Source organism: Odontomachus brunneus, unplaced genomic scaffold (assembly GCF_010583005.1).
Source record: "Odontomachus brunneus isolate Ranch 3 - 2012 unplaced genomic scaffold, Obru_v1 Obru_scaffold_035, whole genome shotgun sequence".
In the NCBI taxonomy this organism is placed as follows: domain Eukaryota; kingdom Metazoa; phylum Arthropoda; class Insecta; order Hymenoptera; family Formicidae; genus Odontomachus; species Odontomachus brunneus.
The window spans coordinates 2,154,858-2,168,082 of NW_022639485.1; the positions used below are offsets into that span (position 1 = coordinate 2,154,858).

At 42.8% G+C, this 13,225-nt stretch overlaps 1 protein-coding gene across 14 annotated transcripts in view; it reads left to right on the forward strand.

Annotated features, from left to right (window-relative positions):
* The window catches only part of LOC116843773 (phosphatase and actin regulator 1), a 514,963-nt gene extending 502,182 nt beyond the window's left edge, over positions 1-12,781 (forward strand). For all 14 annotated transcript variants that reach the window (XM_032814528.1, XM_032814530.1, XM_032814531.1 and 11 more), the window contains 5 exons: positions 3,568-3,724; positions 5,704-5,759; positions 6,856-6,959; positions 7,257-7,429; positions 8,443-12,781. In XM_032814528.1, coding sequence (XP_032670419.1) covers positions 3,568-3,724; positions 5,704-5,759; positions 6,856-6,959; positions 7,257-7,429; positions 8,443-8,458 — 506 coding nt within the window. In that variant the 3' untranslated portion in view covers positions 8,459-12,781. The remainder of the gene's footprint in view (positions 1-3,567; positions 3,725-5,703; positions 5,760-6,855; positions 6,960-7,256; positions 7,430-8,442) is intronic.
* Positions 12,782-13,225: the final 444 nt, after the last annotated feature.

Here is a 13,225-nt window from a genome sequence, read left to right on the forward strand (position 1 = left end):
GGGGGGGGGGGGGGGGGGGGGGGGGCTTGGCGGACGGGCTTCAAACATTTGCGAAGGTCGAGGAAAATTCAGCGGGACGGGAACTTTCGAGGTGCCAGCGCCAGATAACCGATATAAAATGCTCGCCGAGGAACTCGGGAACTCGCGCGTTTTCGCATTTAGGGCAAAAAAATATTCGCGGAAAAACGTCTCCGACGGGACGGATTTCGAGATATCACGGCGAACGTGACCGGATAATGAAAACTTGCCCGCTTACCAAACGTCTCTTTCATTCTTCCGTTTTTTTTCCTTTTTTTTTTCTTTCCATTATTCTTCTTATCAAATCACGTTCAGTTCGGAAGCGAGGAATAGAATCCGAAGCGGGACCGCGAGGAGCGCACACCCCTGCTTAAAAAGTTTAATAAGGATTGATGGAGATGTGTACAAACTTCGTCGAGATGTACTACACGACTTTACCTGAACTGATCATTCCTATCGGGAATTTCAATTTCTCATATTTCAACTCACCCTCCCTAAAATACAATCAGTATATTTTTTTACTGATATAATGTTATACTCGTAACTGCTGGTTCAGTTGTAAGTATAGCATTGCAATTACAGTAAAAGCTCGCTGAAAGGATCAATTGATAGCAGTGACCGCCTCTACCATTAATGTAGTTTGCAAACACAGGCAATGTCATTCGCGTCAATGTCAGGCACGTAAATCGCGTGGGAGCTGTTCATTCCATCGTCACAGACGCAAAAAGTTGGATTTGGTACAGCATATTTATGTACTACATATTATATTTTACATATTATATTTACATATAGATATTTTGCAGAGAAGTCATACTTTCCCTGTGATAAAAATCAGTGAGATCTAAAATGGAGCAACGAAGTGTTTTCACTGAAGATCAATTGAACATTCAATTATTGGCGAAAAATCCTTCCACTGATTCAATCAGAAACATTTTTACTGATTCATTTTAAGAGAGCATAATCACGTTATCAGTTTCTTTCGTTTTATGTCGTAACTTACTTTCAACGATTAAATGTATGAGTGCACGCGCGCGCGCGCGCGCACACACACACACACACACACACACATATATACCTTTCTACGTAGTTTTATCGTTTTTTATGACAAAAATACAATTCAGTTGCATAGATTTTTCTAACTAAATTTTTTAAACGTAATTTTACTTTAAATATAATTTTACCAAATCTCTTTTAAAGAGTTTATTCACACAAGATGTGTTTTTTTCAATGGCGCATCACGGGAGCCATTATTAATCAAGTAAAATTACATTTTTATGACACTACCTCGCCACGTTTCGCTCAAAGCACAAATCAGCAATTTTCTCGCCTGTATTTAATATGGTCGTTAATCAACTATTACACAAAAACAGTGCGACGAATACCATTCTCTCTTCTATGCCGCGTTTCCTAATACGCAACATTTATAATGATTTATAACATTTATAATATTTATAAATGTTTGGTATCACTTTTGACGAAACGCTGGAATGATGGTCATCTATATCATTTCTACCATTCAAGTCATATATGCAAAATTGCGATATTCAATATTAAATTGTTTTCGAATTTGTTCGACGGCTTCGCGAAACCGGGTTGGCAGGCGAATTGCATGAAGCTTTAACTACAAATGTAGCGCGACAAATTGCACTTAATTTTTGTATAATTTTGAGCATCTTGGTTTAAGTGAATAAATTCCTTAAGTAGGGACGAACGCGAAACGTGATTCGTGAGGACAGAGAGAGCCCGTCACTGCGATCTCGACGCGCGTGAAGAAAATGATCCTTTAGCTTAAGCTTCATCTGCACTCGCAGATGAAGTGTCTCGACGGAGGGAGTACATCGCGTTGGTTTTCCCAGCGAGAAACATCCGCGCGCGATTGCCCAACACTTTAAATCAGCCTTCAGCAACCGAACTAATTATACTCTCGCGCTGGGTCGTCAGCGTGTACGTGTGTCCGTGTCGCTTGTGTGCGCGTGTGAAAGCGAGAGCGCGGACACCAGAAGGTTTATATTAATCCCCGAAGATAGCTGGCATGTCGCTCAGTATACTCCCGGTCGTTCCTTAGTCTCGATTCGTCGCGCTGCTTCCCACTCGCGGGAATCTTTTATCGCGATATCCGGCGCGCTGGTAATCGTGGGTAATCGTCGTTGAGTCACTCGAAACGAAAAGGAAAAATCCTCCCTCTGAGAATTCCCGCGATATATCCCCCTCGAGTCTCGTTCGAGATCTCTCTCTGTCTCTCAATCGAGAGACAGTGGTTGTTGCCGCAGCGTGCGCGCGCGCGCGTTAATTCCGCGTCGCGAAATGACCAGCGCGGCAGCCAACGGTAATTAATGTATATCGTCGGAGCGATGTATATGCGCAAACTGTGCCGACTTGCTTGAGCCTGCCGCGAAACGCCTACCAGCTCGATTTCGTGTCCACGAGAGAGAAAGACACAGAGCGATGACACGATGCTGTCGATATGGACCGCGTCGACGTTGTCGATCGCCTGCGCCGCAATCGAGCCGGTCGAACACGCCCCGCTGCTCTATCGCAGCTTCAGCTGCTCGCCGATCGTGGAGGGTAATTAGTAATCGCGTGAGTGATTGCTGGACGCACGCGATTTGACTTCTCTAAGCGCGAGATTCCTACCGAATCTCAGATCTCACCTTCGACTCATCTCGATCTGTGTTCTTTGTTTGTGTTCTGATTTGAGATTTGATTTCTGCAGGGAGACGCGATTTATCCCGCACGGGGAAAAAAGATCGGACGAATTAATGAGACAACTAAAGACGTCTTGGTCGAAGGAAACTAAATTTCTGGTTCTTATGAAAATTACATTCGGTTCTTGAGAACCAGGGATTCTGTTCTCTTGAACCAAACTGCATTGAGATATGTCACTGTCAAGTTGAATGAACATGATAGTGACACAACTAAACGCAGCTAGATTGAAGGAAATAGAACATTCTTGATTTTCATAAAAAATTTTTATACCAAATTTTTTAATGATCAGAAATTTTGTTTTCCTTCAACCTACATTTTTTGACAACCACAGATTTCATTTTCTTCAACCAAAATACGTATGTTGTGTCATTGTCAAAATTGGTTAAATAAATTGATGCAACTAAGTGCGTTTTGCCAGAAGAAGCCAGACTTTCTGGTTCTTGTGAAAGTCAACTTCGGTTCCTAAGAACGAGGAATTCTGTTTCCTTAAGCCAAAACGCATTTAGTTGTGTCATCGTTACGTTAATTCAAACCAGTCTTGACAATAACAGAACTAAACACGCGTTGGTCGAAGAAAACAGAATTTGATCTTTATAAACCAATTTTATTCCGATTGAAAATACACTTAGCTGTGTCACTGTCACGCTAATTCGGCCAGTATTTTTTCTCCGCGCTCGTAATGACGAATTTGCGTCTCTTATTATTTCTTTAATTTGATTTTCTGTCGAGAGACATGCCATTTACCCCTCGTAATGACGTTATTTCCGTGCGCGCGGATGTGCATTAATCAGAATGGCTGTTTCGCGAACTAAACGAGCGGTTTGACATCTTCTGCCCCGACAGACCGTTTGGCAGCCAAGATCGCGCGCAAGGAATCGCTGTCGCTGAAGCTCGCCCTCAGGCCAGACAGACAGGAGCTCATCAACAGGAACATCCTTCAGCTGCAGACGGACAATGAGAGGCAGGAGACGAAGGAGGCCATCGGTGCCAAGCTCATCAGGTGAGGGCAATTGTTCGCTCGTCTGTGATACGCGCGTGCCTCTGTAATCGCGTCCGCCGGGTGAACGGATCTCGCATTATACGCATTCGTTTCTATTTTCGTCTAACGGATATATTTCAGAAGCTTCGGAATTGGCACGCTATGACGGATTCTCCGCATCCCTCGGCTCGAATCATCCGCTCTCGTTCGATTGGCGGCCGCGATGAACAAAGACGCAAAAGTATGCCCGCGATCGGAGAATCGCGAAACTTCCTTCCTAACGATCGTATTGTCCGCTGTATTTGTGCGATTAATATTTATTACGAGGTATCTTCGCGCGGTGAACGTCGAAATATGAAATCCTCGCCGAAGCCGATGTTAAAACAAAATTTCTTAGCACTTTTCACGGTCTCTTTCACATAAGCGCGATCTCATTCTGCACCTAAAAAATTATAATTTCATCCTTGGCAGAATTCTGTTATGTATTGATCTCAAGAGGATTCTCTTAAAATCAAAAGGAAAATATTTCCTAAGCACAATATCGCTCAAGTTAGAGAAATTTCGTCTTTTATCTATAATATAAATTTTACTTGTCGCGTCTTTCGCGTGTAAGAAAATATTCTGCTCCAAGTGGACATATTTCTCTCAAAACTTCTCTTTGATTCAAAAGAAAAAAAGTTAGAAAAGTATCTAGCAGATTTCCAATTAATAATCTCACCGAACAAAATATAATCTTATCTCTTTAGCGGAATTCTTTTATATCATTCAAGAGGACTTTCCTAAAATTAAAAGAAAAATATTCTAAACACAATATTCTTAAAGTTGAAGAGAAGAGAGCAATCTCGTCTTTTATTTATAAGTTTTGTTCTTAATATAGAAATTTTTTCTAGTAAAAGAACATTCTGTTTCAAGTAAACATATTCGTCTTTAAGAGAATATCTAATAGGCCGATTAATAATACTTTAGTAGGAGGGGAATGTTCTTTCGATAAAAGATTTTACTTAGAATACGGAATTACAGGAAATAGAGAGCAACTTTCCAACCATTTGAATTATTTAGAATATTTTCTTTTTGATTTTAGAGGAATCCTCCTGAGGCCAGTGTATAAGAGGATTCCACTGAGGATAAGATTATATTTTCTTGGTTATGCCAATAGTTACTGTATATAAAGAAATATTTGTCGGTAATAACAATCTATAATTATATTAGTTTTGTGCAAGAGATTTTTTATTTTTCTGTTAACCTTGACTGAAATTAATTTGTATTTTCGTAAAAAGAGCTCGAATATTAAAAAAAAAGTAGTAAATCCCTTGTTAGTTGTCCAAAGAAATATCAAGTCGATGATATTTATTTTATTTGTAAAAAATATTAATCCTAATTCGAAACTCCCGAATTAATGGGAAATCTGACAACTTCATTTTCTATTTTACTTGACAAGCAAGACAAATCTTTTGCGCCAACTTAAATAATACTATCAAAAGGATAAGAGCAAATTTACACGGACAATGAGTTATACAAAAAGGGTGTTAAACTCGCTTCAGGTACGATTGCAGCGAGTCGAAATCCGCCAACGGCGGATGAACGTTTTCCCGCGATGTAAGTGCGGCCGTCACAGAGCGTTATATATACATTCGCCACGGATTTGTGAAAAAAAAATCCGTCGTTAGAATATCTCTCAATAATAATGGAACACGTACCTGAATTCTAATTCCGGAAAAATCCATTCCTCTCCGCTTTCCGCCGATATCAGGCCGTCACGAACGAGCGATCGAGCTCGCCTGAAATCGAGCTTGAAATAACAGCTGTCTCTCGCAAAGATTACACGGGATAATGGGACGAGTGTTCGCCGCGGTGAATCACTTGTTTGCACACCGTGTGGTGGCTCTCTTTCTCTTTCTCTGTCTCCCGCAGTCTCCCTCAAATATTCCTCGCCACCGACAAAAGAAGATTAAAGTGGCTGACGAACTTACACTGAATCACGTACCCCATTCTGATTTCAGGCGGTTGAGCATGCGACCAACCCAGGAGGAGCTCGAAGAGAGGAACATTCTGAAAAGTAAGTTCTCGCTGCCGTAAGTTGACGGGATCTCCTCGATCGCGAAACGAACGACGCGATTCTCAGGCCGGTATTCATAGTCTGATCCTATAATTAATAGGATTAAGGTCATCTCAAGTTCATGTGCAGATGCTGCAAGGATCGCTTCATTGGCTAGGCAAATGAACTTAAGACGATTTTAAATATAAGATCAGACTATGAATGGCGGCGTTATGTCGTATTGAATTGCATTAATAAAAAAAAAATTAGAACGGCCGCTCGTAATTTGTTTTAGCATTTACAACGTGGTATTGGCGATTGTACAAAAATTGACAAAAATATTCACCCTTTAAAGCCTAAACATCGATCCCACTCGAGTACAATGTTATTTTTTTAAAAATAGTTTTGAATGATGCTTCTAACGAAGAAATTTCGTGGTTCAAATAGAATTAACTATTGCGAAGTACGATGTTCTATATTTTCAAGTAGAAAGAGCGACCTCGTCCTAGCCAGTAATTGGCTAGGAATTCTAATTACTGGCTAGTTTCTGTCCAATTTAGGCGACGTTTGCTTTGCCAGTAACTTGGGTTATGTGCATTCATGTTTGCACTTGTAATCTAGCTACAGAATTTAATAAACCTTACACCCATGTTAATGAACATAATAAAACAACCTTATAGTTTAAGATGACAGATAAAACATTGGGAAAAAATTTGCTTACTTTTTTTCATGAAAAACTTTACACAATTTCAAGCGTCAACAATTTTGCTCTATGCACGGTCGCCGTATTGGTTCCTTCGGTGGGAAAATCACTGTTTCGCAAATTAGGACGAGGAATATAGCTCTATCTAGGTTGGATCGATAGTATTATATCGACGGCAACATTACTTTGCCGATATAAAACATTTGGGGAGGATCCAAATGTACATAAATGTGCACACTGAACTTTTAAAGGGGACTGACATAAAAATGCGTAGATTTGCAAATTGACAGTGCATTTTTCACAATAAAAAATTGGCGACGATACACTTTCCGAGAAAACTCGTAATTAAATTCGCGCGCTTTGCCAAATCGGCTGGAATCAAATTAAGAGAGACGGCATGACATTCCTTTTCAGAGCAAAGTCCCGCCGAGGAGAAGAAGCAGAAAGAGGAAAAGAAACGCTACCTCCTGCGGAAGCTCAGTTTCCGACCGACTGTCGAAGAGCTCAAGGAGAAGAAGGTGATTAAGCGTGAGAAAGGAAGGGAAAAGAGAAGAGGGAAAGAAGTCCCTTCGTGAATCTCCCCGCCGGGTTTTCCGCGTCGCGCCGCGTATCTTTAGCGTTTCGAGATAGCGTTGACTGTATCGAGAAGGTTACGATGTACCGCCTTGTGTCTAAGTTCGTCCGATATTTTCCCGTATCTCATCTTTGCCGTGACGCTATTTTTTCCCACCCCTCCGATTAAAGGCTTAACGACTCACGGACGGAGCTATAAAAAGCGAAAGTCAACATGTAGATTCCGCTTTGCTCTCCCACAGATTATCAGGTTCAACGACTATATCGAGGTAACGCAGGCTCACGATTACGACAGACGAGCCGACAAGCCCTGGACGCGGTTAACTCCGAAGGACAAGGCTGCCATTAGGAAGGAGCTGAACGAGTTCAAGAGTTCGGAGATGGCCGTTCACGAAGACAGCAGACACCTCACCAGGTACCATCGCGTTTCTTTCACGAATTTACACACAACGACGGTTTCTGCGGACCATTAGACTGGTGCAAAAGTTCATCGCGTCAAATGTGATAACAATAACATAAAAATGATAAATAAAATGAGGAACGAAAGCAAATAAATTTAAAAGGTGGAAAAAATGAAATAAATATATAAAATAGGAAACGAAATTCCATCCAATATCCAATTTCGTGGAATCAATCATTTTTAAACGGTTTCGAATAAGGAGATTTATTTACTTGCACGTTTTCTTATGACTCGAGAAGCTTTAGAGATATCGAAATGAATTTTTTCTAGCTTGTTCAGTCTGTTATCGATATTGTTCTTAGAGTCATTACTTGAGTTTATGGGATATATAGGATAATCCCATTACTGTCATGAAAATCCGACACCTAGGAATGCAAGACAAATTTTTAAACAATTTCAAAAACAGACATTTTATTAAATAATAAAAGAAATAAAAAAATGAACTGTCCTCAGAAACATAAAAAGTCCTAAAAAGTATGAAGAATTTTTAATCAATATATTCCTGTGTACCAACAATCTTATCCTAATATTTTATTCCAGCACAATATTAGAAGTCGCCACGAAAACCTGACTGGATCAATTATCATGTTTTTATATCCTCCTACAATGCTTAGTTATTTTATTAACTTGTTTTTTTACGTCGACTTCTAATGTCGTTAGAATATTATAGGACAGGATTGCAGGTACATAGGAATATTGATTCAAAATGATTTCATATTTGTTAGATTTCTGAGATTTTTTTAAGACGATTTTTTCGTTTTATATAATAAACAACATCGCACATTTTCTTAGACGAGGGCTTTTTACATGGTCTTTTTAACATTCATACTTCCTACGATAGAAAAATGATGAATGATAGAAAAATTGATAGGAAAATGACAAATCCTTTGCACCAATCTAATACATCGTCGGATTTCGTTCTATGAGACCTAACACTCATCTTTTTCTGTGTGTCTGCTCGGTTGCAGGTTCCATAGGCCATGACATTGCAATGTGTTGAGGTGCTATCGTGTGGTGCGGGTATCGGTGAAGGTGAAGTGTAGTGGCCTCGCGTCGAGGCTGGCTAAAAAATTAAGCAAGAAAACGAAGAAAAAAGATAAAAAAATACAGCGAAGAAAAAGGGAAGAAGAGGAAGCAGCAGCAGCAGCAGTAGAAGAAGTGGAAGAGGAAGAAGGAGGAGAGGAAGAGGAGGAAGAAGAAGAATATCCGGCTGTACCGTCGAGTCGAATCGAGACGAAAGTGGAGATGGAGTGCGCGCGGTACTCGCCGACCGGTGACGGTGGTTTACTTTGACGTTGCTGCGTCGTGTCGTCACTCGCCGTTGCCGGCGGGAGACATATCCCCGTCGAATCCGCCACTTCCGTCATCGCCCACGTTGCTGCTGCTGCATTGCTGCAGTCAGCAACGGCGAGCGCCACCACGACGCCGACGAAGATTGTGATAGGGCGACCCGTCCGCGGCCGCAGAGGGACGACAGACGGGTCGCTCGCCGATTTCTTTTCTTAAGGGTCGTTCACACCCGTGCTAGTCGAGCAGCTCTTCGCGCTTTCTCCGACACCCCCCCGACACCGTTTTCACCACCGGCACCATCCTCAGCACGTCGACGGAACGATTCGTCGGGACGTTTGTAGTACGTACGCGCGCGCGCGTGTGTATAACAAGGAGGACGTTCTTTAAATTGTCCCGGAGATAGTCTCTCGCGACATAAATTCTCCAATAAATTAACCAATATACTATACAGCGCGCGCGCGCGCGCGCGAGAGAGAGAGAGAGATTGTCTTTCCGCGTCGAGTATCTGTCGTTTGAAGCCGCGAACCACACGGCTCCTCTCTGCCGCGGGTTTACCTCTCGGAAGCTTGCCGCTGCGAAAATCAAAATCACGCTGTACATTAGTAGGTAAGACTTTTTTATAGAAACGCGCTCAGTGTCCGCTCGGTGTGTGTCCGCCGTGTGTGCGATCAGAAGCTATCATTCTGATCCGACGGATCGTGTCTCGTTCATAATCGACATTTCGTCTTTATGAATTGTCTGCGTTGTTACTTCGTGTTTCTTCTTTTTTTTACCTTTTCCGTTCCTTCCGTTCGCGTTTTTCTACGATACCTTTCGAAGCGAATGCGCGACGTGGTGGCGCATGATCGTCGGCGCCACGCCGCGCGCGAGTGCGGGTTTCAGCGATCGGGAGGATACTTTCAGCGCGATAACCGCGCGCGCGTACCGACCGCGGGAGAACGTAGAGCTTCAGGGGCACGACCTTCCGCGACTCCCCAACCCAGCTTTGTAATTCCAATGGACACTGCGCGCGAGCGCGCGTGTGAACATACCCTTTAGACGTGTAAACACCATTTTGCAATCAAGCTAGCTCATCAGTGTCACCTGGCATCGTCGTATACGTAAAAAAGAAATGAAAAAAAAAGAAACAAGAGATATAATACGCCTCTGAAGTTTCGAGCCATCGTAAACGCGTGTGATATGTCCCGTTGGTGTGTCACGGGAATAATAACAGGGAAAAGGGGGAAAATACTCGAGCCTCGAATAACGAAGTATTCGAAGATCGAAGCAGGGGAGGTATACATCACAAATGTAAAAGCGATATCTCGTACATAACCGTCGACTAAGTGAGTTGAGTTTAGTTTTAAAGAACGGAAAAAAAAGAAAATGTTTTAGTATTAATATTTTTATATGTTGACGCCCGCGCGCGACACGGAAATAAAGTCACGGCGAAGAGTTACCGCGAGAGGAAAGAACAAGTAGAGAGAGAGGGAGAGAGAGAAGAAAAGAGAAAGAAGAGAGAGAGCAAGAAAGAAAATCATTTTTCGAGGTATCCTCGTTTTTAACGATTAAGAGATTCGGCTGACGTCCGAGAAATGTGATTTACGATAATTCCATATTCACGATTTTGGCGCGACCGCGCGCGCGCGAGAAGGCAAATAAAGAATGAGTATTCATTGCTTGTGACTCACTGACAATTATTGCGTAGCTCGTTAAGCTCTTCGTGTAACAAATACACACACACACGCACATACACACACACATACACACACACGTACATCGCGAGAAAATGGAAACAGCCCATTCAGTGTCCACGACAATCGGTCGACTGCTCGATCGACGAAACTGTTTTCCTTTACTGCCAGGTATCACTCTCTCGCGGAGCTGCCTTGAGGAGCAAGCGCTTACGACTATTATTATCATTAAATTAGATGTACTCCGTTCGCGGGAAATCAGATGCATTGTGCAATTAAACTTTGTACAGGAGTATACATATAGTGTGTACGTTAGTGACTATTATTATTATTATTATGTTATTGTATTATTATTATTGTTATCGATAATATCGCTGTAGGACGTATTATGGTCGTCGTTGGTTTCGATCGCGCGCCTTTTGATCGCGGCCAAATGCCAAAACGGAATTCAGCTGAGAGCAGAGCGACCGCTGTTGTTGCGCGCTCGTCGAGCGCGAATATCAAGTGGGCACCGGCGCGAATTGTTAAATTGCATTTTCCACAAGTACGATGTCGAATGCCTCTCTCGCCTCTCACGTGCTCTGCTCGCGAAATAGATTTACCGCGAAAATGGCCCCTCCGGCCGTGGAGATCGGATCGATAATATGCTGCTGCGAAGATCGGCGAATAATATACGAGCGAGGATCATCCCGCTCGTTTGATCCCCTTCACTCATTATCCTCCGAGGAGCGAACGCATCATCGCTCGAAGTCGAAGAGTCGCCGGATTGGCTCCACTGCGTTCGCCGAGCCCGGGACATCGGCGTCGATCGCTCTGCTCTCGTGAAGGTAGTCCGCTGGGTTTAGACGTTTTCGCTGTCTCGATTATAGTCTATAATATAGCCTATAATTACCTACTTATTATAGTCTATAATTATACCTCTATAATACAGACAGAGGAGAAAAAAAGTCGAATTAGGCAGAGTTAGCGTCAATTGATGTCCGGCGCGACCGGCTCTTAGTAATCCTCGACTCGTTCGGCCCATTGTTCCCCCGTCGGAGGGTAGAACGAGGAGGAAGCAGTGTCGCTACGAATCGCGCTGCGTTGCGCATCTGTATCTAGACTCGTGATAGCTGATCGAAAGAACGAAGTCCAACGATGAAGACGAGAATGGAAAGGAGGTGTAAGAGAGAAAATGGGAAATGTGAGGAAAAAGACGAATGGAGGACACGTGCCTCGATATCTTGCACGCTTATCCCTGGAAAGCCTCTCGCGTCCCACAACCCCCGCTTGTCCATCTCCAAGTTGTGCGAAATTGCTGACCCTCTCCCTGCTCCCCCTCCTGCTCCTCCTCCTCCTCGTCCTACTCCCACTCACGTCCTGTTGGCGCGACAAGAGAAAGAAAGAGAGAGAGAGAGAGAGAAATTCGTCACCTCTTTGTTTCGGAGAATGACCTCCGAAACCAATGAAGATTTATCAGGAAAAGGAATTAAAGAGATGCGAGTTTGCCTCGCGCGGATCCGGTGAGTAGAGAATAAGAGAGAAGTAAAAAAGGGAGTAAGAGACGCGGAAGGAGTCGCGGTCGAGAGTCTACTACTTTCCTCTCCTCGTTTAGAATCCTCCTAGTTTTTAACGATCGTCCAATGGGGTGAGAGGATCGGTGTGTGTGTCGATCTTTCTCTTAACCCGTCGGTGAACTCAGCTGTTCGATATTAATTCGTCAACTTCGAGGTCGTCGGAGGTAAACAGAACAAAGACCTTCGGGAATACCACGAAGCAGCACGTCATAAGGAACGATATAAGCAAAAAAATGAGCAGGGAGATTAAAGTGTCTCTCTCGTTCCATTGGTCGAGCGCTGTGGCTACCGTGTAGTCGAACAAATATATCCATTTCCGGATTGTCTGGTGCGGATTGTGTGAGCGCGCTTGATGTGCCCGCATGTGCGTGTGTGTATGTGTGTGCGTCGTGACGAGTGTGCGTATGTGTGCGAGTGACGAGAGAGAAAGAGATCACGAACAAACATATTTTAGGATAGAGAGTGGTCAAGATTTGAATGGAGCGCGTCTCTGCCGAGTCCTCTCCTCCGAGCTACGTTCGAGAACGTTCCCGCCGCTCTCCCATCTCTCTACGTCTTTCTACAGAGTATATTTTAATACACTGAGCGTCTTTGTCAGTCGCGAATATTCGTGGACAAACACGACAGCTGTTGCCGAGACGCAAATAGCGACAATGTCGCTTAACATAGAAGAATAACTCTCGTCGCTCTCCTGCGACGAATTGTCGCTCGCAAGCCCGAACGGGCGATTGGTCAGATTTTATTTCTGAACTACTTGCTAGATTGCGGAAAGGAGAGTAAATAATTATTGTTAAATTGTATCTACACACATATAAAAATTATTCGCGTCATTGAGACGAACGTGGGACATTCCTCTCGCGACCAGGAAACCTAAAAATTCGACAACTCAAAGTATCGTTATCGAGCGACATGCATCATGCGCGATTGAACGAACGGCTGTTCTCTTACAGAGAAGACCGAGCCAATATCGATGCTGGAAACGACGTTCTCGAAGGCAGCTTCGCTACCTCCAAACACATCTGTTGAAGCGTCCACTCTCTGAGCGCGGAACAAAGGCAAGCAAACTAAAAATCGAACGCGAAATGAATACGTCTAATAATGAATGATTTCTCGTGTACATATATTAATATATAATACATATATATATATATATATAAATATATATATACATATTCGCGCGCATATATATATATATATATATATATATATATATATATATATATATATATATA